At 40.8% G+C, this 27,853-nt stretch overlaps 1 protein-coding gene across 3 annotated transcripts in view; it reads left to right on the top strand.

Annotated features, from left to right (window-relative positions):
• The window catches only part of LOC145444637 (uncharacterized), a 40,542-nt gene that overhangs the window by 6,446 nt on the left and 6,243 nt on the right, over window positions 1-27,853 (top strand). For 2 of the 3 annotated variants that reach the window (XR_013916739.1, XM_080322665.1), the window contains one exon: window positions 14,313-26,514. Coding sequence is in view for 2 of the 3 variants with exons in the window: in XM_080322665.1 (XP_080178791.1) it covers window positions 14,313-14,381 (69 nt within the window). In the remaining variant the exon portion in view is untranslated. Of the gene's footprint in view, window positions 1-14,312; window positions 26,515-27,853 lie in introns of those variants that run through there. The other variant, XM_080322657.1, reaches the window with a different exon arrangement.

Below are 27,853 nucleotides of genomic sequence, written 5' to 3'. Positions count from 1 at the left end.
AAGGACTTGATTAAACGTTTTCTTAGTACACATAACCATGATAATTCTAAGGTAGTGGTTCCCAAACTGGGGGGCGTGAAAGCATCTGCAGAAGCGAAGCTGAGCTCAACTGGAATTTTTTTTCGCGTTCCGCGCGATTTACATCCAGTTCATATTAATTGCGCTGTATTTAGTCTGAATTTCATATTGAAAAATCTCTCATCCACATTCGTAAACCTTCCATGCCATCAAGATCAAACTATCCGTTAGGTTTGCTGGCAGCTTGTTTGCGTTTTGCGATATGACGGTAAGGGAGGCGCGAAATCTTTCATCATCATAAAGGGGGAGGGGAAGCGGCGGCGGCTTGTCTTGAAAAGTTTGAGAACCACTGTTCTAAGGGAAATAGTTCCTACATAATTTGTTATGTTTAATTTCTGGCGCGACAGTCCGATCCCAAGGCTCACGTAGTTTGAAAGGTTTCAACTGCTAAACATCGCAGAAATCCTAAACGAGATTGACATAGTTCAGATCATATTGGCCACTCCAGTTTTATTTATTTCAGTGATGTGAGCTTATAAAAAACGATTCACGCGTGTCTTGGGTAGATTCGTTCTCTGTATGCGTATAATTTGGTTATTGATATTTTATCCATTCTATCTCTATATACGCATAGTAGAAGCTTGTTTGAAGCTAAGATGGTTATGATGCTGTCAGCATTGTGTGTCCTGGAACTGAACCAAAAGCGGAATTAGTAAATCTATGATCAGATCGCTGCTCACAGATTGAAATTTCAATCCGGTTCTAAGAATCGGGACAACCGACTTACATCTTTATAGTTTTAACAAATTGGGTATTGGGGTAAACCGGCCTGTGAAATCTCGCCACATATATGTTTCTGACGCGCATGCGATGTTATCAAAGCAATGTTTTGTTTGTTTTAAACATCAAGCACATATAATATCTCCATGTCTTCACTATATAATCAAATACCAATATGCGTTTTGGTCTCTATTCTTAATATTATATAGTGCGGCCCGCGAATGGATTCAGATGTTGGATGCGGCCCGCGAGCTCAAAAGTTTGCCCACCCCTGGTTTACGTGATTCTAGTTCCAAGTATGACATAAATGATAGGATTCCGTAATGTTGAATGCACATCCAAATGACAACCAGGCATGTTACAAAACACGGACAATGTAAAATTCTGATCAATATTCCATCCAGTCATAGTGTTGAGGTGGCAGAGAGAGAGAGAGAGAAGGGGAGTATTCGTTTTAGCCTGTACCATCCAGATGCTTTGACGACGGTGATGCGATACGACCGTATGGTTATTGGTTACCTAGTCTGCACCCCTGGTTTTCTCCTCCTTGCTATCCGTGGAAGCCTGGGCGCCTAGTAGGACAGCCGACAGCCAATAGAGACCGAGCTGGCGCAACGCGGGCTATCGCTCGAAGACGCCCACGACCGCCCACGCAGGAGGCGCTTAACAATGGCCCAAAACTGATTATCTTGATGTCCTTGTGTTTCCTGTTTTTTTTGCCCTTCCATTTAATTGAAAGTCGATATATATATAGGACAGCCGTGGATACCAGTTTTCGGGTCTTTGGTCTGACCAGGCATAACCCACGACCTACAGACCGAGAAGGCGGACGCATCACCATTACGCTATCTCGCTCGGTGTAGTGTTATGTTCCACAGCTGAAAAAACGATGGGTTGCGGGATCATCGTCCGCTACAGAACCATACGCGTTGCAGTTTAAATATTATCTAATCGATCTAGGACCGTAGTCGACCTTGTCTATAATTTCTTCGGCAGATTAGAAATCATGATAAAGTAAATCCGTCTGATGTAATGTGATCAAGGTAGGTACTCGAAATACCATGAATACTATAACAGCAACAACTACATCAGCTTTTGGCACCCAAGCAACGGCAGGAAGAATTTACCAAATTATCCTCCTTATTTTCAATTGCTGGTTACAACTTCCAAATGAACGAGCTGCATCACCCTGACTAATTTTGTCAATATTACTCACACTTTCATGATTATATTCGCTACCGTTATCTACCGGCCATATCGTTTGGTGAATACGACGATTTATGTACACATACTAAGTTTCAGGCACAACATTTTAAACAGGGCTGCAGAAAATGTCAGGGTATACATAGAAATGGGCTATAACGACCACCAGCCTCACGTGAATAAGAAATACATGTAGACAACACCAAAAACAGTAGGCCTGCTTATACAATTCTCTATACTGTTTACAGACGATTACCTCTGACGAATGGCAGGCGGAAATATTCGGGTTCATTTCAATATGAATATAGTATTCAATTGTACATTCAAGTGGTTATGATTTTGGAGTTCTTATAATTCTACATGGCGGTTTTCAGACAAAACTAGATAGTGTACGAGATAACATAGTGGTATGCTCCGAAACTGCAAACCAATGGGTTATATGTTCGAGTCCTACCGCGTTCGGCTCGAGAATTCCTACCTAAGTATTGGGGGTTACCTAGTCTCCTTTCGACACGGAGTTCGCGTAGGCGGTGACTTGAGAAGCCTAGAGGTGGGCCATGCTACAAGTCGGTAAATTTGGAGTCATAATGCCGAATATCAGCCATGTGTAAAATGAGCAATGTTGTAGAAACACCATGAATATCATACCACATCAAAAACTTACCTGCAAATCGCTACTTTTACTTCTACTTGAGTACAAATTTATTCGTGCGATGGGCAGTTCATTATAAAGTGCTCATCCGTCTCAGGTTCATTGCAGGAGCTATATACAATGTGGTGAAGGCGCGATTCCAATCTTAAACAAGTGTGCGTTCAGTCCACAATGACCTGAGCGCAATCGAAATAATATTCGGTCACTAATGCGATTTTCAAGAGGTGGTGTACTATGATGAAGAGATTCACGAAAAAGTTTGAAATGAGAGCCTTTAACTTCTTCGAGGTAATGTTGGTTCCAAATTTGCTTGCAATATTTCAATATGACTTGCTTAGCTTCATGCCTTGTCAAAACTGTATTTGTAGGATTCCGCCCTTCCATCTCTCAATGAAATGTTATATAGCTTAAGAAGTTCGGTCTGGGCTGACGCCGAAAGATTTTGCAGCATTTGATAATTTATGGAATCATGCCCAGGAGAAGAGATTTTCCGACTCTGTAGTGCCTCCCTAAGTTCCGACATCTGAAACGGCAAATTGATTGGATCTTCCAGATTCACATTGAAAGGTAGACACGATGTAAATGCTGGTCACGTTGACACTTGGAAAGGAGGAAATTTGAAGCGTAGTTATCGGATCTGCTTATGGTAGCGAAGTGCTCGCCTATTATTTCAGCTTTTGACGTGTCTTCGGTGTGATCTATTCCATTAACTCGGATATCAGGAATTTGCTGATGCGCTGTTGTACCAGCGTTGCTACGAATAACCCGCCATACGCGATTTAAACGTGATTTATTATTCAGCGAAGAACAGAAAGACTCCCGGCAAAGACGTTATGCTTCGAGTATAGTTCTCCTGCATGCGGACCTGGCCTTTTTGAAGTTTATAACGTCTATTATATCAAATGTGCGCTTCATTCGTAAATATGCTGCTCTTTTCCTCCGAATCATTCTCTCACATTCGGGACTCCACCAAGAAACAGATTTCTTGTCCATATTCTTTATCTTTGGTATTGATCGATTCGCTGCTGTCTTTATGCATTTTGTTAGAATAGTATTTGCAGACTCCACCTCTCGTTGATCGGACAAATCGATCATTTCATCTGCAATTCGAGAAAAACATCTTCCAATTTGCTTTCTTGAGAGACCACGATGGTGGTCGATAAAAATAAGATATCGCCGAGTTTGTCATATACTTCGTGAATACTACGAAATGGTCACTTTCTAGCAGCGACGAAGATATTTCAGTTTGGCATCTCGCGGCTATATCTTGAGTAGCGAGTTTTAAATCTAGCAACGAAGAACGATTGACAGCATTGCTCGCGATATTGATATGGGTTGGAGTTGAAGCGTTCAACATGACTAAGTTTGCGTGATCGAGGACATTAAAAAGTTTAGTTCCTCGTTGGTTCGTTTGGTAACTCCACGACCAATGATGTGCATTGAAGTCGCCAAAGACGATGGATTTTGATGGTAACGTCTCGAAAATGCTCGCATCACTGTCGGGTAAAGGGCAGTCGGGTTGGATGTACACATTGTACAATGATAGTCCATGAAGCTTCACACAAAGTACTTCGATGTCAGTTGTAGCAACTGCTTCGATGCTGGAGTTATGTGAAGATTTAATAAAGATCGTCAATCCACCGGAATGAAGGGATTTGTCCTTTCTGTGACAGTGATATCCTGGAAATTTCGGAGAGTATTTTTCGATAAGGTGTGTTTCCTGGAGAATTATCGCATCTGGAGCCCGTTCCAGAGTCGTGAGAAGGTGTTTTAGTTCGTGATGCTTCCTATATAATCCTCTACAATTCCACTGTAAAAAGTTTAGTCCTATATTATCCATCGTTTGTGGGATTTGTCATCGGTTTGGTGTCATTGATATCATGGAAGGGTACGAAAATGTTTCTCATCGTGACAACATCTGCCTGTCGACCGAGATATTTCAAAGAAACTTTGGATACTATATTGTATACATCACACTCCGTGTCTGATTTGCAGGCCGCCAATGTAAGCTTCACTATTTCAGCCAGTAGTGCGATAAGATGGATCGGATCAATATACGCTAACGAAGATTGATTATTTTGTTCCAAATCAGGATGATTGTTTGGGCGGTTGCTTTCAATGTCTTTGTTTATGTGATTAGAGGTTGTTTGTAGCGGAATCTTCCTGATGGTGGCTCGGTGACTTGGGTTGTTGATTGTTGATCGTTGCTGATTGATGACACGCGTTGCGCTATCCTGCGCCGCTTCACTGTAAAGACGCGTAGCTTGTGTTTCGGATGTTTCAGAATTGAGTATTGATTTAGCTTCGGAGTGAGTAACCTTGGAACGTTATTTTATGATTTGTAATTTCGCCTGTTCTTTGTACACCGGACACCCGCCATAAGCAGCACTGTGCGGTTGTTTACAATCAATGCAACATAAATCTTTGGTACACTTATCAACCTCGTGATCACGACCCCCACATTTTGAACAGCATTGTTTCCCACGACAGTTCTCTTTTGTGTGGCCATATCTATTGCATCCAAAACATCTCAGCGGTGGCGGGTTATAAGGTTTGGTACGGAACCGTAGGTATGAAAAATGCACGTAGTCAGGGAATGTCTCAGATGTGAAACATAACAAAATCGAGAGGCTGCTCTCATATTTTCCATCTACTTTGCGCTTTAGCCGTTTAACGAAATTGACGCCAATTTCAAATAACCCTTTCAAGATCTTTTCTTCTGTGATATCCATCGGAACACCGGATATCACTGCTCGTGCTCCGTAAGGTTTGACACCAAATAATGAGGTTTTGACTTCGATCAGGTTGGAGTCCTTTCCTATTTGATCTATAGTGAGAAGTGTGGTGACCTTTCGAGGAAAGCGTAGCTAGACGAAGACGAAACTGCTTGACAGCTTTCTAGGTTTTTATTAACTGAAATTCAGCTACAATCAACTTCACGGAACTAGGACATGCACTCGACAACACAGATATAAGCAACTGAGGTACGAAAGGAATGAACAGAGCAAAGTAAACTAATTACAGTAATCAGCACTTATACAATCACAACAATCACCACATTCACCCCCACCAAGAAAAATAGGGACTAGCTTTTACGAGGTCCCTTGCCCGTAACGTTCGGGAGCGCGCCTTATGCGCGTGGATCGGCGCAGTGGAGGTTCCTCGACATCTGCGCTGCTACTGGGCTCCACTACTTCGTCGCGACGCGAAGAAAATGTTTTACAAGCAACGCCATCTTTTTCGCTGCTGGACGAGGTGGTAAGTTCATCGGATGACGGCTCCGTTGTATCGCAGACAGCGGAAAACTCTTTTTCCTTTCTTTCAAGCGCCTCAGAAGACTTTGTAGAAACAGGGTAGGGTGCGAGATCTTTAACGGAAACCGTTGATTCTACGCCGTTTCTGTAACGTATTAAGGCGTATTTAGGGTTGGCATCCAATAGTTCTACCTCATTAACGAGGGGGTCGCCTTTGTTCCGCACAAAATTTCGTAGAAGTACGGTGCCGCCACGAAGAAGCCAGTCGGGGATGGAGTCGCCCAACATGGATCTCCTATCAAACTTGAAGAACCTGTCATGAGGAGAACAATTAGTTGCCGTGCATAAGAGCGACCGGATGGAATGCAGAGCATCCGGCAAAACCGATTCCCAATGTCTCTCCGGCAATCTCCGACTTTCCAAAAGCAACTTGACGGATTTCCACAAAGTCTGATTAAGCCTCTCGCATTGCGAATTGCCCGTGGGGTGATAAGGAGTCGACTTGCTGGTGGCAATACGCTTGCGTGTCAAGAAATCGGTGATTTCCTTAGATAGAAATGAGGCACCCCTGTCACTGTGTACATATTCCGGTACACCGACAAGCGAAAACAAGGATGAGAGACAATTGACGACCGTTGACGACGTCATGTCGCGACAAGGATAAGCAAATGGGAAGCGACTGTACTCGTCAATAATAACAAGTACAAACTTTCTGGGTCCATCAACGGGACCTTTGAAATCGATGCTAATACGTTCCCATGGTCGAGTAGCTTTTATCAACTTGTTCGTTTCATTAGACATGAAGAACCGAGGTTTCAATTTAGCACATATTTGACAATTAGCACAAGTTCTTTTAACGTCCTCCATAGAAAAAGGTAGATTCTTGGATCGGACAAAGTGATCAAGTCGTCGAATCCCAGAGTGACTCAGCGCTTCATGGATCTCTTGAAGGCTCATGTGTGGCTGGCCTGGGGACGAACAACAAACCCGAGACAGAGTATCAGGTCCGATATTCTCGGATCCAGGGCGGTGAATTATTTGATACTTTAGCGGACTCAACTCGAGTTTCCACAGAGTGAGCTTTGCATTTTTAATCTTACTCGGATGGTCTTTTCTAAATATGAAAGATAATGCCTTTTGGTCCGTTATCAATTTAAATTCATTTCGGTTCAAGAGATAATCCCATTTTCGAAGAGACTCGACAATGGCCAAAGCTTCCTTTTCTACAGCGGGGTATTTCATTTCGCATTTTGATAGCGTTCGAGACATGAACGCAACAGGCCTGCCCTTTTGGCTTAAAATAGAGGCGATCGCAACTTCGGAAGCATCGCATTCAACTTGAAACGGTTCGTCATCATAGATGCAGCTCAAACAGGCGCGAAGTAGATTCTGTTTTAACGTTTCAAATGCGTTTCTCTGTTTTTCAAGCAAGGGGAACGCGACATTTTCACATAGGGGCTTCACTTTGTCGGAAAAAGACGGAATCCATTTTGAATAGTACGAAAACATGCCCAAACAGCGCTTCAGACTACGAGTATCGCTTGGAGCCGGCATTTGCGTTAAGGGTCGCAAATGATCCGGATCGGGTCGAATATCATTGTGGGATATCAGATGGCCGAGCAGTGAGAGCTTCGAAACCCCAAACGCACATTTATTTTTATTTAGAGTCAGACCTGTTGAATCAGCGGCTGACATGAACGAAGAGAGCCTCTCATTGTGCTCCTTCTGATTCCTTCCGTATATGGTTACATTATCCAAGTAAGCTATTGTGCCTTTCAAGTGGTTGTCCGCTATAAATTTATCAATGAACCGTTGAAATGCAGCGACCCCATTGGTGATGCCGAAGGGTAGGCGACGAAATTGATACAGACAACCATCAGCTTCAAAAGCTGTGAAGGGTCGGTCGGCCGCAGAGAGAGACACCTGGTGATAGGCAGACTTGAGATCGATCGTGCTATAAACAACACCTTTAGCAACTTCATTGACAATGTCATCAATTTTTGGTAGCGGATAAGCATCCAAAGGGGTGTATCGATTTATCGTCCGCGAGTAATCAATCACTAACCTTTTCTTATGTCGAGGGTCCTTGGTTACCAAAACTTGAGCTCGCCAGGGAGATACCGACTTCTCTATAACGCCTTCATCCAGGAGCTTCGACACCTCGCTCTGTACGAAAGATCGATCCTCTGAGCTGTACTTTCTCGACTTCACAGCTACAGGCTTTGCAGCTGGGTCGACAAACTTGAATATTTCAGGCGGATCACTCACTTTAGCGGCAGCTACGGCACAATGCTTGCGTCCTATTACGAGATCTCCCTTAGGCCCACCGAATTGAAATATAACTCTCTTATGCTGTTTGAGGAATTCCAAACCGATAATTACGTCGGCACACAGTTCATCAACGACGCAAAATTGAGTTGCGCCGTAATCTTTATCTTCAATACGAAGTGTCGCGTATGCGTGACCAATAACTCGAGCAGAAGATGACTTTGATGCAAGGGTAATAGTGTAATCCCGAGGAGTAAGAGCGAGATTGAGAATTTTGGCGAATGATGAGCTAATGTAGCATTCGTATGCCCCCGAATCTACAAGAACGCCTTAAAGAACCGGGTACACCGGCTAGCGAAGCCAAATTGAATTTGCAGACTTTGGCAAAGTGACCCCGTCGGCCACATCTCGAACATTCGCTGTTTCGGGCTGGACAAAACTTGCGAAGCATCGTATGGAAACCGCCGCAAAATAAGCACTTCTTTTTTTCAGGAGACTTCTGTAATGCAGCCAATTCAGGGCTGCAGGACAACACAGGCGATTGATCAGGTGTATGTGAAGTCTTCTGCATTTCCTGATTTCCCGGAACCATGTTAGCGGTAGGAGGCGATATTTCATAGGACGAGGAAAACGCTTGCGCCCGTTCAAGAGAGTCTGCTATCTGCATGGCTTTTTCGAGTGTTAACTCATCATGTTCGAGAAGACGCAATCTAATGCCAGAGGACCGCAAGCCAGTAATTAGGGCATCTCGCACGGCCTCCATTTTATGCACTTCTGCATTAACAGCTTCAAAATTGCAATCACGAGACAGAGCGATCATCTTTTGTGAGAAATCAGCGACGGTCTCACCAGAGTCTTGCTTAGCAGTTGCGAGTAAATGTCGAGCATATATGATGTTCTTTTTCTTCCGATATAACTTGGTTAGGTGTGCCATGGCAGATTCGAACGTGCCATGATCTTCGATCAAAGCGTACACGCTTGGCGATACATAACCAATCAAAATAGCCAACTTATCGAGAACTGCCCCGGGACGGCCACTGCTAGAGTCTTGTCCAGTGTCCGTGCTGCTGGTCGATGGTAAAGAAGACTCTGCAGCCGATATGAAGCTAGACAACATTTTGTCCCAGTGGTTGAATACTTTCGAAGAGTCTTGAGAGCTCGGCAATAAATCTAGAACCGGCACGCGGATATACTTCTCTTGAGAGAAAGTCATTCCAGAGTCGATTGTGTCAATAGCAGTTAATAAAATTGTGGTGACCTTTCGAGGAAAGCGTAGCTAGACGAAGACGAAACTGCTTGACAGCTTTCTAGGTTTTTATTAACTGAAATTCAGCTACAATCAACTTCACGGAACTAGGACATGCACTCGACAACACAGATATAAGCAACTGAGGTACGAAAGGAATGAACAGAGCAAAGTAAACTAATTACAGTAATCAGCACTTATACAATCACAACAATCACCACAAGAAGTTTATCAGCCTGTGCTTTGGTTTTACAAGTTACAACTAGATCTCCAGAAGGCAATCTACGTATTTTTTCAAAATTGCCAATGTTTATCTTAAGTGCCTCACATACCTTTGTAGGATGTTGGTGTCCCATGCGTGTTCCATCAGACCCCGATAGCAGCACGTCAAGTTGTTGACTTGTTGCTTTTTGGCTATTAGATTCCCGTTCCTTCCCAACTGCATTATCCATCAGTGCAAATTTCTTGGCAGGTATTTTGCTTCTTACTTCGCACCACTCCCCATCCCCTCATTCTTCCTCAGAAGAATTGAAGGTAGTTAAAGACTTCCTCTTTGCGTAGGAACTTGTCTCCATATCCAATCCATATCTGGCTACGCCAAAGCGTAAATTGCTAGTCGGACACTTGTCTTGATTACCCAATCTGCTAAGCTAATGAACTGAAACGACGATGCGTCCGCACGCTACGACGTCTCTGAGCGAATCTACTAAGGCAATTATTTGCAACTTATGTCACTTTTTTGCAAGTTCAGGCAGTCTCATAAATACTTAAGTTATGTAGTATGGTGTTTTAAGCTGTTTGGATTAATCTCATTAATCTCACATTTTCTTCATTTTCTCATTCATCTTTTTGCAACTTTTTCGATTTTTCATGCCACTTTCTTGAATTTTTTCCAATTTTTGAAGCAACCAACTTTTTACTGGAGATATTTGACACTAAATGAAAATAGACAGCTTGATTATTTCACTATCGTTCAAATTTGAGGTCCTTTCTGGTTTGACGTACATTCACGCTAGACCACCAAAAGTTATACTTTCACCGCGTCAATTTTTTGTTCCAGTCACCAACATTGAGTTTTATTACAGTCCCTTGGATACGGATCGATTCGAGTATCTCATACCCTAATAATATCAAGGAATTTGACCATAATTGCAACCTTTAAGTGCAAGTTTTGTGAAACTTAAATGCAACTGATTACTGCAAAGTTAGTGAAAAATATATGCATCTTTCCTCGGTATGCAAACTTGACCTATGGCATTGCAGCAAAACTCACTGCTGTGGACTTGGCCATCATTTTTTGCAGACAATTACACCAGAAGTCGAATTGCGACTGTTGTTATGAAAGTGATACGTCTTGTGCAGTGGCCAGATGTTTTACTTATAAGTAAAACATGCCCTAGTAATGATGATGACAACATCTGGCCACTGCACAAGACGTATCACTTTCATAACAACAGTCGCAATTCGACTTCTGGTGTAATTGTCTGCAAAAAATGATGGCCAAGTCCACAGCAGTGAGTTTTGCTGCAATGCCATAGGTCAAGTTTGCATACCGACGTGTTTATGGTGTTTGTTTGTGGTATTCATGGCGTTTGTTGACTATACAATAGTCATTTACACCAGGCCTATATTTCTTATTTTTGATTCCGTTGCTGATGACTTCGAACACTGGTCACTTCTTTGGTTTTGTTTCACACCGCTTACGAGGATGAGATGGTGTTGAGGAGCCTAGATAAACCTCCAACACTTGGTAGAAATTTTTGAACCGACCTCGGTCGGACTCGAGGATTAGGGGGTGGTATTTTTCTTGTTTTTTATGGGTTATCACTTTGCTGTTTGGCTTTATGCGGAAAATGATTATCGCATTGCGTTATTTTCTTTCTGCGTACTCGCAACACCTGTAATGGTCCGTGACATGGGAAACTACCAAAGTTGACAGCTCTGCAGGAGCTGACAGCGAAATACTTTCACGTAGGTTTGAAACCTAAAGAACATCAAAAGGTTTTCGCGATCGGTTGAATGGCGAAGAAAGAACCTAAACAAGCAGATACCTTGCAAATCTTAAACTTTTAGATTATCTCATACCTTAAGACAGGGACGAGCCACCGGCCCGTAGAGAGTTTCTACCCTGAAAGAGAAATTATATTCTGAAGGTATTGACAATTTTTGTGAGTCACAGAATTATTCCCAGTTTGCCCAACTGAGAAAGATGGCCATGAGACTGCCTGCTCGGGTCGAGTCTACATACATTTTCGACAATGAACAATGAACATTAACGACACAAGGCCTCGTTCCAATACATGATGTTCACGTGGAGTCTTTACTAAGGATTTCTAAATACGACAAGCAGCAAGAACTCAAAGAACTTGTTGACAAGTTCGACCGACCACAGATGTCTGATTGACTTCAACAGCTTTTGGTATTGAATTCATTCTAAGCTTTAAACTAAAAGTTTACAATAAATACGATTTATTCCTTGTATAGGTGGATAAGTACGCGATTATTGCATATATTCAATACTCCGGCCCGCGAAGTAGGGGCGATGTAGTAACGAAATAAATTCCTTGCGTGTGTGTATAAATATGAGATTAATGTGTATATTCTGTAATCCAGCCCGCGATGTACTTCATTTTCTCATATCCGGCCTGCGGACCTGAGAATTAGCTCACCTCTTCCCTGCGATATCTAAATAATCATAAACGCAACTTTTGATAAAATCAATAAAATCAATCGTATGATGTGAACGTGTATCGCGTATCGGAAAATCCATTTTACATGGAATTCAACACCCCCGCTAACCGAGTAGATAGCTTTCTGTGTCGCTCGGTAGGAACAATGTGATACCAATACGAAAGGGAAATCATGTGCTGCAGGGGGAGATGTGGTACCCGTGGATCAAAAATTGCGAAATGATCTCTGGCCCTCTAAACTCCAGCCGAGAATAGCAGATCTTTTGCTGTCTAAACACTTCGGTACAAGCTCTACCTATCGCGGACATTTACATGAAAATCCGCCTTGTCAAAATATATTTATAAACGTTTAGAATTTGTTGCTCGAACGTGTCATCGGTCCCCACCCGGTGGGTCCAAAGGCACACGGCCATGGGACCTATGAGACATACGCTCAAAAACTTAAATTTGTTAACTTGTTTTGTTGTGTACTATAAGCTAAGCTACAGCAAGCCAATGAAGAATGTTTCGTCGCGACCTTCAAGAATAAGATAGATTATATCAACTCAAATGTTGGCATAAAATGATGTTTTGATTTACGCATAAACTTACAAAATTATTGCCACATACATATTACCCGCAAATCGACATTTTGACTTTCAAATACCTCGTAATAGCGATAAAACACCACAGGTAACTATGATTTAAATTCTACATATATGTAGGCCAGTTTCTGTTGTTAAGTGATTAGTTGGGGTAGGGGAGATGTGGTACCGATGAAACACTGGGACAGAAAATACTTGAAAAATTCTCAGTGATAATCCCATGATTACATTGCGCGACTTTGTCTACAATGGCATGCTGGCAGAATCTTTCCTCACATTAAAAAAAATCGATCTGCGCGAGTCATGGGGTCTGTGACAAACGATTTACGTTTCACGGGGTGCAAAGTAAATTTGGATCGGCATATACATTTTTCCAAATCAACTTTCAGACTAACAACCCCGCAATAATTTTTGATGTGGATTATAGGGCTTGCATCAGGGTATATAATGGAACATATTTTTTGAATCAATGCCATCATCGAGTGGACTATTTTCAATTCAATTACAATGTTTATAGGGAGTGGGAGCTATGGTACCGTGGCCAAATCAAGCAAAATAGTCGGACCAACTATAATCACTTATCAACAGAAACACGCCTACATATGTAGAGGCTGTAAATTATAATTACCTATGTTTTTTTATTGCTATTATGAGGTATTTGAAAGTCAAAATGACGATTCTTCGGTAATATGTATGTGACATTAATTTTGTAAATTTTGGCGGAAATCAAAACGTGATTTTATCGCAACATTTACGTTCATATAATCCATTTTATTATTGTAGGTGACGACGATACATTCTTCATGGGCATGCTGTAGCTTTAGATTATAGAGTACACAACAAAACATGTTGAAAAATTTGAGTTTTGAGCGTATGTCTCTAAAGTCCCATCGTCGTGTGCCATTGGACCCACCGGGTGAGGGCCGATGACACGTTCGAGCAACAAATTTTAAACGTTTATAAATATTTTTTGAAAAGGAGGATATCCATGTAAATGCCCGCGATAGTTAGAGCTTGTATCAAAGTGTTGAGACAGTAAAAGATCCGCTATTCTCGGCCGTAGATTCGAGGGCCAGAGATCATTTTGCAATTTTTGATCCATTGGTACCACATTTCCCCTATCTATTTTGCTTGATTTGGCTATAGTACCATAGGTCCCCCACCCCATAAATATTGTAATTGACTTGAAAATAGTCCACTCGATGATGGTATTGATTCAAAAAATTAGTGTCATTATATACCCTGATGCAAGCCCTATACTCCACATCAAAAATTATCGCGGGTTTGTTAGTCTGAAAGGTGATATAGTAAAATGCAAATGTCCATCCAAATTTACTTTACACCCCCAAAAACGTAAATCATTCGTCACAGACCCAATAACTCACGCAGGTCGATTTTTTTTGCATGTGAGGAAAAATCCTGTCAGCATGTAATTGTAGACAAATTCACGGAGTGTAGTCATGGAATGATCATGGAGAGTTTTGCAAGTATTTTCGGTCCCAGTGATCCATCGGTACCACATCTCCCCTATATGTGACGACATCTCACGGACCCGATCAACATCGCTGTTATATTTATATGCAACATTAACTGCGACTAATCAGTTTTATTTTGCAGAAAAAGAATTGGAACCTGGTTAAGTGTCGCTTACCTACTGGATGGAGCCCTGGCGGATTTATTGGCTGACATTTATTCTGGCGTTAAAAATAAGTGCGGTTTCAGCATTGCGTCAGCGTAATGCGGTCGATACGAGACTATTCTTTATCTTCTGATATTATTTGTCCGTAGTTTTGATCAACATATTAGTGTGCAGCATACTAGTAGTATATTACATGTTATAAATAGCACATTCTTTTATGTTTACTCTCATTCAATGTAGCCTTTTATATTATCTGCTTTACTTTTCATTTAGTGTGTATGTGCACGCCTCTTCTCTACTTTGCGTAGGCCAGGGGTGGGAAGCCTGCGAACGTAAAAGGAAAATTGTGCGGCTGTGGACTTGCAATTCAAATGGAATTTGCATGTGGACATAAAAATAGACCCCCAAATTTTTGAGAGAATAATTAGCCTTTGAGAGATTTAATTGATATGAGTATAGTAGCATCCTTTGCAATCTCGGCTCTACAATGGAAAAAAATTATGCTCCCCATATAGAAATAGCAATTTGGAATCGTGTGCTCTTCACGAAAGAAATTAGTCTCTGTTATGTTTGGTAGATTCCAAAATCTTACCACTATACCGGCAATCCTGATGGGACGTCAAAAAATAACAGCATTCAACCAAGTTACTAATAACAACTGGCCCACTATAGAAAATTCATCATCATTTATAACTTGCCCTACATTTTCTAAAACACGACCTCCATTACCTTTATCGGTGAATCTGATCACATGAGTTGCGAAAGGATTAATATTTTATAGTAATATGTGAAACTACTAATATTAATGACGAAATTCATTCGTGAATCTGAACAAATATTCGCGCTTGGCGTGACCATAAGCTCTTCTAGTGACTATTCATTCCATGACCACAAGCGATTTCGTTGCGTATAGTAAGGCCATAAAACGCAGAAAAGTCCGGAGCTCACCTTAATTGGACATGAGCAATTTAACATGGGTATTTGGTTCCGGTTAGTTCATTGCGACTATGTCCAGGAATGCGGCTATAGGCTACTTAAGTAATCGAAATGCGACCGTGAATAGCAAAAAAGGTGGCCCCCAATGGCCTAATTGCAATGCTCAGTATAGATGCACCGTCCAGTGACTTATTAATTCGATGTAATGCAAGATAAAGATTCATGGGACGTAAGCCACCAATGTACTTAAACTTAATTTTTAACGGCCTTGTATACTTGGTTAGGTACACAAGTAAACAACACTTGTTATGGATCTAATGTGCTACTGCTAACTATTGTAGTTGAAGAAAGTCGAAGGTGCCAACGTGACAAACGCAAAGTCTAGTGCCAACCAGCATGAATATGTGCCAAAATTTCAATCCTTTGCATTCAAATATGCCAAATGTCAACACTGGCATCAGTATCATTTCTATCATGTCGAATCGAACGTTTCCCGGTATCTGTTGGATATGTCTCATGAGTTTTTTGCATACAACTCCTTTAGCGTCAATGAATATCGGTACAACGTTTATTTTGCATCGCCTCATTTTTTCACATTTCCTTTGACTTCTGCGTATCTTGCTTTTTTCTGATTCCTTTTGTGGTATATGTTTTGATCAGCTGACACGGCCAGTTCAATGAATAAGCATTCACTTTTCTTTTTTAGTTTGATTATCATATACGGGCGGTTGCTCCTGATTCTGCGGTCTCTTATAACTGGTACATCCCACAGAATTCTTACTTGGTCGTTTTCTGTCACTGGTGCTATGGACTGTAATCGTATCAATTATTTGTCGAAGTGGTGATGCTACGGTGTTTGCATTATTCAATATGAATATAGGGAGCTCGGATAGTGGCACTTATGATCGATTAGGTCGTTTGCACTACGTACGCGATGATTGGTATTATTATTGGTGCAACACAGTGGCGCTTATCGCTTTTTTCAAGCTATGTGCTGCCACGACATGAATAGTGATAATGTTCATAGTGTCGTTGCCTTTCGTAAATTTTGGGTACGGCTTTCAATCTCTTCTCCCAGTCAATCTTCAGTCACCCTCGCTAGCACGCGCCCCCAGCGTTGTCTCAGCTGCCGACTTTTAGCACGGCTCACTTTCGGTCTGGGCTTTTCAATGCACTACCGTAGTAGTGAGATCGGCGATGAGGAGCCCAGAGAGACTTTGCAGGTATAAATGCGAGGTCCGGAGACAATTGTGTGGTTGATTGTTAATGAAGCGAGTATGACAGGAAGCGCCGTTTATCGGCACATCAAGGATATATTTGCTGTTGGAATATGGACTTTCCTTGCATATGCACAAGCACATTACATTTGAGAAGTCACGCGATTCCTTAAATCATATTTCCAGTGAATCTTAGTGGATATGAATAAGGTGGAATCAAGTTTACGGAATGGTGAACGGAATTGTTTACATGAAAACCCAGCCTAACCAAAACCTAACCCTACTGACGCAATTTTCCTGCCGCATAATTTAGCAATCGAGAGATCAGTCGGATAGATTACTTCACGAATTTGGCCAGGCTTGACTATTGTTCCGCATGATATGACACCGGAAAATACCAAAAATGTTCGCAATTGAGCTTAAAACCGAGAGCAGGAACTGTATTTCGTCGACTTTCCGACGTAATGAATTAAAAATAAAGATTGCCGGGGATGCCGATATTACCTGCGGTGAGGTCTTATTACAATGCACAAATTCTACCACTGAATGCATTTGTTTCCAACCTAGGGTCTATGGAACTCGGGTATCCGCGCAGTAGAAGGGGTGAGCGGGAGGTCAATTCTAAAATGATATATAGCTATATACAACAACGTTATCAGTAATGTTGTAAAAACAAACTTGTTTGAAACAGGGCCCTTGTTTAAAAGATGTTTCAATTTTTATAAGCCATGACGTCACGCATATTCAATTGTGACGTCATATTGGATTGATATATTCACAATTGAAAACATAGTGTAATTATAGGTCCTTTGACGAAATGGCCGAAATGAACCTCCGGGGAAGTGACATTCACAATTACAAACTCAAATTTTATTCGAACAATAAATATGCAAATTGTGTGATTTTGGGAGAAAAATGTTCAAAATCAAGTCATTGATGAACATTGATATCAAATACCAATAGTAATGAAGATTTTTGCAATTTTTGTTCGCGCATCCGGACAACAGCTGAGTCATTGCCTCACTTGCGTCACCTGATCTCACGTCACTATGATATATCATACCTTAGAGTGGGTATAAACATCTGCACTGACCATGTTTGGCTCGCACTTACGCGTGCGATCGTGTTTAAATAGATTATCTCGACGAATCTACGTTCTCGTGACTCAAGTTTTGCATGCTCAAATAAGGCAACCACCATGATTAGTACGAGTTTTTACAGAAAAAAAACGTGGCGCACACGACGAATCCTATCTAGCGATAATTGGAATTAGTGCTACCATGACGTTTCGAATTATCAGTTGTGACGTAACAGTAAATTGACATATATGGCTCTTTGCTAGTTGAAATGGTAAAATATGGAGCCATTATGGCTCTTGACGAAAAAGGTTCCCGACCCCGAAATAGAGAGATGCGTTCTCGTGACTGATAGCGGGGTGCCTGATGAGTAGGGGTCAGTGGATTTTTATTGTGTTATCATTACCCAGGATCTGCATCAACCGGTTATCTTGGCATCTCCTCTCAACAGTGTAATGCCAAATCCGTATGATTATTAGTTTCTACAGCTACTCGAAGTCGGCAAAATTTAAATCCATTGGAATATTTAGAAAAACGGGAACGCTATTTCTGTTGATTACCCCCCAGTGTTTGAGGACTTTATTAACGACGTATCATTACACACATGGAATTACAATATATAATCGAATTTGGCTTATGAATGGAGATGAAGACCATATTCACATTTTACTAACGCCTCCATTTGCCTAAAAATGCTTTGCGCAATCCAGCCGACACGACATCATCTTGCACGTTACCTTCGAGCATTGGAGGTGAATATGTTTTTACGTCAACGCGTGCAGTTCCATGGTGATTCCCCTAGCGTGTAGTTCCCCGCTTATTTACCAGAAGAATTAAACTCGGACTCGCTTAAACTACAAAGAGCCGAATATACTAGCCATTTCGCGCAAGAATATGATGTAGCGATGAAGGCAATGTTAAGTAGATATTTGCACAGGGAAACGGATATTAAAGATCACCGGCGTCGTTAGCAGCTCGATCACGAAACAATGTGTGAACGCTTTTATGGGTAGATTTATTATTATATCACTGTATGTTATCTACAGTTGGACAGTTTATCGCACGTAGATTACATATGAATTAATCATGGACTGATATCGATGTAATGAATGAATGAACATTCAGAACAAACGTGTTCCCATGTATGACCGTTTGCGTCCTGTAATATAAGGATTGTCGTTAAAATACTGTCTAAAGCCCAAGTGTCGACTCTAAGGATGAGTTGAGATGAATTGAAGCTCCGATCTATACCACATGTTAGCGGGCTATCGATAAGCGAAGTAGTTTTCAATTGATAAATATACGTGACGGTATTTTCTCATTCCTAGATTACTTCAGAATTGGTGTATTATATCGCCCTCTGATTAAAGTTGAGATGTTTAGGCAGCGAACGATACTAAAGCAACGGATCTGTGTGAAACATGACCATTAGTTTGTGTTTGACTCACGCCAATCCATGTTATGCCTTAGTGTCTAAAGCACAGCTTATGTAACAGTGCTTTCGGCTTAGGTAATATCGCGCTTTTTAAGCCGTCACCTCTCCAGTGCAAATCTCTAAAGATTTCCTGTTAACTGCAACTTAACTTTAGCTGTTGCTTTAGCTTCAACTTCAATGAAAACAACTCCACGCAACTCTCGACTGATCTGTCAAGTACTCTATATTCCAAATATTATAGTGTAACCTGATGATGCGACTTTACGAGCTCTGGTGATTTCTCACCGGACTTCAACAACGTTGTCAAGCGTATAATTATATATAATATGTATGTAATACATACCGCACCACCTTCACGTATTACAACAAGAATTCAACTGGGTAAAAAATAAAACCAGCATCATTTGAATGCCCAAAGTAGTGTACTATATTGAGTTAATTAGGCAAAATTATAGTGTTCCTTAATACATTGTAGCTGACAAAACGCATTATTTTATAGTTTGCAAAGTTTGAGTGCCAATCAACCCCCAACCTCTTGGAGCGGCAATTTCGCACGAATACAATCATTCAGAAAATAGATTTGGTCTCCGTCAAGTTTCAGATTTGGCTTAAACTATTGTGAAGTATATCTGAGTAAATATCAATTCATTTGAAGCGAATCACATAAATCGTTTTCAAGTCTTCGCAGAAAAAATCGCAGAAACTTTTACATGAATCATTAATGAATTCGGCCGCTCGGAAATGTTGAGCAGGAAAGGCGGCGACCGCTACTAAACGTTATCGAGCTGATTCACGAAGGAATAATTGTTGAGGCTTACCCACAATTAGCGTCGTTACGCCAGACTCCATGCGAAACGCAGCTCATGTGAGGACGTTGAAAGCTTGTGAAATGCCGCGCGTCAAAGCTGCCACCTCACTATTGTAGCTCTACGGTGGTTTACCAAGGTGAACGAAAACAGATCCGCAGGAACACAACTCTCAATTTATCCTTCACGCAATGTTTATATTGGATTTAACTGTATGTCATCGATAATATGTGAGAGCAATGTGAAACATACGACCGTTATCAACTTGACTATCTACAATAAAACTACGGAGAATAAAGAAATCTAGCATTGCGCGACAGTGTAGGAAATAATATTCATCCTCATTTTTCACTAATGAGTTAACTCCTATGGTTTTCATTAAAACCAGTCCTACCGAACTGGAAAGAGAGAATAATTCCCATTCCTTGATTTTTTCCGACATTATCACGCACCAGCATTTTCCTTTGCCTATTCAAACAATAGCTAAGCATCGTACGACCTTAGCAATTTTATCGCTTATCGTGAAGTAGCTTTAAATAAGCCTCTATCAGTATTCAGTCGCGTCTGGTCTGTCCGTGCACAGTGCGCGTAATGCATAATGTTTACGCCATAATGGTTGCGCCATAGAGGCATAGAATCCTCATTTGATTTTAAAAAAGAGTTGTAACAAATTCCTTGAAGGAAGAAATATACAAAAACCGCAATGACCAAAGACCACGGTGGATGAAGGGATGAAGCCATTCAACAGATCGATCAATATTGGTCGGCATTGGTACATACCCATATTTCCACCAAATGACACACCCACCATGTCTTCACGTGTGCCGTGTACAATCGCAACTATTCACTGTAAATCAGTGGTTCTCCAACTGGATGAGCGTCCCCTTAGGGCACGTGAAAGCATCTGAAAGAGGGCATGACGCTGCGATCACCTGAAAAAAAATATTCTCGCTCGACGTGATTTACCCCCAGTTCATAGTTGTTGTTGCTGTGTGTATAGTTCAAATGACATATTTGGGAACTCTCTCATCAGCAGTCATAACCTACCATGCAATCACACTATCAGATGGGATTGTCAGCATTTGGTTGCATTTTGTGATATGACGATAAGGGGTGCGCGGAATTTTCTTCATCATAAAGGGTGCGTGTCTAAAAAAAGTTGGTAAGCCATTGCTGTAAAGTGAGGTGAGTAACTCCCTCCTGTTTTCACAACGGCGCGGAAGCCTTAAGGCGAGTTAAATATAGACATACTGAAATACGATAGATATCCTACCGGTTAAAGTCACGGACTTGCCACTGAATCGGCTAACATGATTTGTTGCGTCAATAACTCTTTTTTATATAAGACGCTGTGTTTATATTCTTCAGCCAATTATCGCGTTCGCAAGGAAGAAATTAGGAACGTACATATATCGATAGCGAGGGCTTGGCTGTAGTTTAGGGCAGTGTTGGGATGACTCGAGTCATGACTTGACTCGAGTCAGACTCGAGTCACCTTTTTCGTATGACTTGACTTGACTCGAGTCACTTTGCTAAAATGACTTGACTTGACTTGACTCGGCCTATCAGAAATGTGGATTGACTCGTGACTCGAAGCAAAATTCACGAGTCAATTTCAAGTCATCAAGTAATCGGCTTTGATCAAAATCACTGCATCTTGCTTATGTTCGGATTGTTCGCCAAACGCTGGCGTAACCCGTGAGAGCGACCAATCATTTAATGATCGTGCGTTTTACTGAGCCTGCCTTGTTTTCTCACAAATGAATTGACCGCAAACGAAGTGATCGAAGCTTACAGCTTACGTTGTCGTAAACTAGTATAGTAAAGTAAATTCTGTTCTCTTTTTTTACCTTTATAACCAAACCTATTGTGAAACTGAATTCGAATATAGTTTAGGGTTACCATATTTCTGCGACCCAAATTATGGACGCTCTTCAGCGGCCACTAGTGGATTCCAAAATGAGTTATGACGTCCCACTAGAATAGCTTTGCTCATAGACCAGAGGTGGTCACGATCCGGTTCAGGAGTATGTGGCTATATGTTGGGTAACAGATCCAGTGGTTTCCAACCTTTTATGGTCTCGACTCTATCTCCAATTTGAAAATGTTCCGTGGCCTAGATCAAAATTTGACGAACTGATTACTAAAAGAAGTCAGCACCCTTTCCCAGACTTCCTCACGGGCAATTCTGGAACCTGATTACGTTCAACCTATTCGCAAACCCCAGAATTAAGCCAAACGAGCCCCACGTTCGGAAACATTATCTTTGAATAAAGCATTTAAACGGCCTCAACAATCTCTAGGAATATACCGTTCTCCGATTACAATTAGGCTTATTCCAGTAAATGAAGGTTGTTTATATATATATATATTTTATTGCAGTTTTTACGAGAGTGGTAGTCTCCATATTAAAATCAATGAATGTTATTGTAAATCGCGCGCAGCGCGAAGAAAAATATCATGCATCAGCATAAATATAGTCCTAAAAATAATGTTTTTATGTTGATTTACGAAAAAATTATGAGCCTACGTCAAGTCTTCAAAATTCCGGACATTTGGCATATTTTAGAAATTCCTCCCGGACGCTAGCTTGAACAGTGAAATTCCGGACATGTCCGGGAAATTCCGGACGTATGGCAACCCTATAGTCCTCAACCATTGACGCTGGCTCGAATTGTATCATATCGATTTGCCAATGCGCAATGTATTGCATCTTATCAATTCGTATCTATTCTCTATCTTGGCTTGTAACTATAAACCGAGGATTAGCAGTTCTACTTATATGTGATCGATACAGCGCCTTCTTGCGTGTATATTTAACTCTACATTCGTTCATCGGTTCAAAATCAATGACCACTCAATCTGTATTTCAGACAGCTAGCAAAAGGAAATGACGTTATCATGCCTCATACTTCGAAAATGCAACTTGACTTGAATTGTGACATGACTCGTGAGTTGACTTGACTTGACTCGACTTGACTCGAGTCACCTCCAAAAATCGAGTGACTTGACTTGACTCGAGTCACCTTTGAAAATCGATTGACTTGACTTGACTCGAGTCAAAATGTGCAATGACTCGAAATGACTCGTGACTCGAAGGTAGTGACTTGATCCCAACACTGGTTTAGGGTAGCGAATTTCGGCAACAGCAGTACTCGGGTCGGTTTTGCTATCCGGTACTACTCACATGATAATGTTCTCAGACTATGCCACTATTTGTAGATGCTTTCAGGCCCTTCTACGTAGTAGTTAAAATTTAGATTTTGAAAAGTAAAAATCGGTTTTAGGTTCTAACATTACATGAATTTTATAACAGAAATGGTCAGTATCATTGTGTAAAAGAGCCTCTGCATCACGGTAACGGAATGAATGTTCGAAAATTGCTACTATTTCTAGCGTCACCTCTGTTTGTTTGTTTTATTCACAACATTGGCGCTTATCGCCATATGGTTATTTGCGCCCAGCACATCAATTGCATTAACACAATGTCTTTTGCGTTCTTGCTTCGTTTTTCTGGTCTTTAGCTGCCATCTTTCCAGAGTTCAGCTCTCTCTTCTTCTCTCTCCTCATCGCCGATCCCGCTGTAAATACAGCGCCTTGAAAAGCCCAGATAAACCTCCGACACATAGAAACAGGGGAGAGCCGAGACTCGAACCAGCAACCATTGGTGTCGTGACAGCAGTGTTTAACGAACTGCGCCACTCGCTTCCCAGCGTCATCTGTGATTTTGTAGTCATCATGATCCCCGCCCCTGAAATGGATCTGTCGCCTTATTTCAATATTCAAATGATAGTTCCAATCTAGTCGGCGTTTCCTTAGAGCTGTAGTTATGACTCAATGTTACCACCAAAGTGCTCGTTCAAATGTATCCTATCACACCGACATCAATATTGCGTCAGTTTTTGTATTTCCAATATTCGCTGTCGCGCAGAAGCAGCTTCAGCTATGGTATCTTTGTCGGTCATAATTCCAGTATGTGTGCGATTTCCATTTCCACACCTGCAAATGTCATCTGAAAAAAAAAAAACATAATAAAAGGAAATTAACGTGGTTTCGTCGCGAAAATTACTTTTTTTTTTCGCAGAATCGCCATTATAGCAACCAATCGACTCTGTCGGTTAGTTCAAATATATGATCCACTCATACCTACGACGCGGTGGTTGTAAATCCTATGCCGTAAGAGTATGGCAAAAGGCAAACATAGCGACATTGCTAGAACCAATATATCGGAATATCGTAGTCTCGAGTCAAGCAACTAACGAGTACTATGTCGTATATCAGTAATTGCATGAATCCGTTTCAACTCAGACATTCAGATTGATAGATTATTACCACAAATGGAGTATTGTTAGGGACGTAATTGATTTATTTTCAATTTGCTGTGATATGCAGCCATCGATATGTATTTCAGTCTTATACGTTTATATTTCAAATCCACAGCCACCGAGTTATAAGCTCTCGACAATTTAATGCCTAAACAGGGGACGCGAAATCTGTTATTAACGACTAAACATGAATTCTTGAGTGTGAAATGAATTTTAGTCGCGCTGAAACCAGTGTCGGGATCAAGCCACTATCTTAGAGTCACGAGTCATTGCACATTTTGACTCGAGTCAAGTCAAGTCAGTCGATTTTCGAAAGTGACTCGAGTCAAGTCACGTCACTCGATTTTTGCAGGTGACTCGAGTCAAGTCGAGTCAAGTCAAGTCAAGTCACGAGTCAAGTAACAATTCAAGTCAAGTTGCCTATTCGAAGTATGAGGCATGATTACGTCTTTGTATCTTGCGAGCTGTCTGGAATACACATTAAGTGGTGACTGATTCTGATAGAGTTAAATATGCACGCAAGAAGGCCCTGTATCGCTCACTTGTACGTAGAACTGTTGAACTACGTAAGTTTCTAGTTACCTGTCAAAATAGAGAATAGACAAGACAAGATGCAATACATCATCCAGTATTAAATTGATATGATACAATTCGACCCTGCGCCAATAGTTGAGGACCATACAAACTATATTGTATATTCGAATTGAAGCTCAAAATGAAACAAGATATTTGGTTAAGGTAACAGCAGAGAACAGAAATTGACCTTTTGCAATTACATTACTTTACTAAACTAGCTTACGATAACGTAAGCTGTAAACTTCGATCACTTCGTATGCGGTCAATTTATTTGTGAGAGAGCAATGGAGTCTCAGTAAAGCGCACGATCATTGAATGATTGGTCGCTCTCACGGGTTACACCAGCGTTTCGCGAACAATACGACCATGTGCAAGATACAGTGATTTCTATCGACACCGATTACTTCATGACTTGAAATTGACTCGTGCATTTTGCTCCGAGTCACCAGTCAAACCACATTTCTAATACGCCGAGTCAAGTCAAGTCAAGTCATTTTAACAAAGTGACTCGAGTCAAGTCAAGTCATACGAAAAAGGTGACTCAAGTCTGACTCGAGTCAAGTCATGACTCGAGTCATCCCAACACTGACTGAAACTCAAAACGCCAAATTTTGATTTTTGACGAGCCTTAGAATTTATACACAACACATGTACAAACCGATGCTCCATTTTGACTAGCAATTGAACTTAAGTCGACCAGACACGACCTCTGATATAAGAAAACTGGTAGCATTACCTGTCGCATGGCCTTGAGTATAGGTTGGTGCAGCTATAGTCATCAACATGATGCCATAAGTTCGCGTGGAAATTTCCAACGCACCGTTGGCAATGTCATAGTGGGTGTAAACAATGTTGTACTTCGTACTGTCTGAGGAGAATGTCCCGTATTGCTTGCCTCGCAGTTACCGTAAAGTGCAGTCAAGCGAACATGAAGTGGTAAGACACGCGCCGTAGCATACGCTTCAGATCATGCAACTCCAAATGATCAGCAAAATCGTAGAAAATCTTTGTTTTGAGCATTACGTCACCTTGAAACGTGTGCGGTATTCTTTGTTACAACATGAAACACTTTTCGAGATCTTAAACAATGGTTACTTACATTGCGTTGGTGAGACAATTATGTCTTTAACTATTAATAGCGGTTCTTTACCTCCGTAGCCATATTAATATGCTGATGTTTAGTCTTAATTGAACAGTCTTTGGCACTTATCACCTATTTGAGCATTTGTGCCCAGAACATGAATGATGTAAAGTTTGTTTTAGTATGATAGTATGTAGATAGTATAGTAGATATGTATGTAGCCAGATTTGTGCATTTCCCTGAGTACATTACTTATATCCAGAAAAGCCCACAGTCACGATTTATGTCCTATATACACTACATTTAATTAGGTTGATGTCAAATCTCGAAGCATAAAGTAAGCAGGAAACACCTCGCCGTCGGACTCTTGTAACATTTATGCAATACAAAAGTCGACCTTGGAAATTGGCGAGGATATAGAGATCTAATGCAATGCAAAATTGCCCACAACACCCTAATTTCAATGACTTCATAATGAGCAACAATTAAAGATTTGCTACTGCTCATCGTAAGCTACGTACTCGATGCAATTTATCACATCCCTAATGAAAATGTGACATACAAAACATCAATTTTGGCGTTTACATCTCGTGCAGGACTTTGAATTTCGATATGAGAATAGCTATCGTACTCGCCGCATTGACTTGCGTCTTGATATGTTGTGAACTTCGTTGCACCGTGGCCCGCAGGCGTAGAAACAAATCGAGTGATGTCAGAAGACTTGAAGGGTATGTATTGATATCGATGTATAGAAAATAGCATATGTAACTAATAAGTTGGATTTTATGCTTTTTCAACTTAGATAGAAAACTCAATGGAAAAGCAGAGCGAACACATATCATCGGCAGTGTATGAATGCATTTGTCGCTAATACGGAACATATATGGCCACAGAAACATTAATTATTCTTCTAATTTCCTTGATATTTAGCATGGGAGCATGCTTAAAGATAATTACCAGTCCTGTTTCTTCTGATTAAGGCCCTAAGGTACTGCTAGACCCACAAAATTTTCAAATTGCGATATTTTATTAACAGTAAATGCTAGATTCTCAAAAATTGGTCTGTAAGCTGTTCATACTCAACTTTATATGCTGTATAAATTTCAGCATTTCACAATGATTCCTTGGGCCCAAATTGAGGGGGAGATAGGTGAATCGGACGATTAGCACGGGGAAACCCCTGTCTCATTGATGGATGCTGAGATATTCTAAGCAATGCTTTATAAAGTGTCCTGAGGCCTCTAAGCACCTGCTGAAATGCGTGAAACTTCCGATTTTACGAAATATTTGTTTTGTAGTAGTACGGTGCCGAATTTTCGATTTTTTTTCATAAAAATCAGATAATAGGTAGCATAGAAAGTTGACTATAACCCCTATAGCAAAAGTAATAGTCTTAGCAGGTAGAACAGTCCTACTACTTGTACTGAGCCAAGTTTGATTAGGATTGAAGGTATTCTGATATCAAAATTTCTTGTCCCCGTGACACAATATTACCAAAAACTAGAAGTGGGAGAAAATCAACTTTGAAAATTGAAAAATATTTTGATGAGAAAGTAGAGCAGGTGTTTGAAATCTGTTGCTTTTAAATGGTGCAGGCATGCTTAAATCAGTAAATAGCCAAATTTGAAGACAATTGAATGTGTCTAAATGCCAAATAAGTCATATAAAGTATGAGTGATTTGATGATTTTTTTACTCAAAACTGCTATACCGTATTCGAAAAATTTGCAAACCTTGAATTGGACACCAGTTAGATCTTGTAAATATGAAATAACATATCAAGAATACTTCGACATTGTCAAAATACCTATTGCAGTTGGTATGGGTGAAGATACTACATCCATATTTCCCTCCGAGACCTTTCAAACATACAATTTTTAGCATCAATTTCATCATGACATTCTGATACTAATTTGAGTTGCATAATCCTTATGCTGTAGTCTGTATGCAGTTCCAATATCCTTTGTCAGATGAGCCACAGTCAGACAATTCAGTATTTTTGGAACGACTGCATCAAAATGTAGAAACTGCTAGGAAAAATGATTACGCCGAATCCGAACCACCGTTA

Source organism: Botryllus schlosseri, chromosome 1 (assembly GCF_051294905.1).
Source record: "Botryllus schlosseri isolate E-star chromosome 1, Bs_hap1, whole genome shotgun sequence".
NCBI lineage: Eukaryota > Metazoa > Chordata > Ascidiacea > Stolidobranchia > Styelidae > Botryllus > Botryllus schlosseri.
This window is presented reverse-complemented; position numbering and strand designations above follow the sequence as displayed.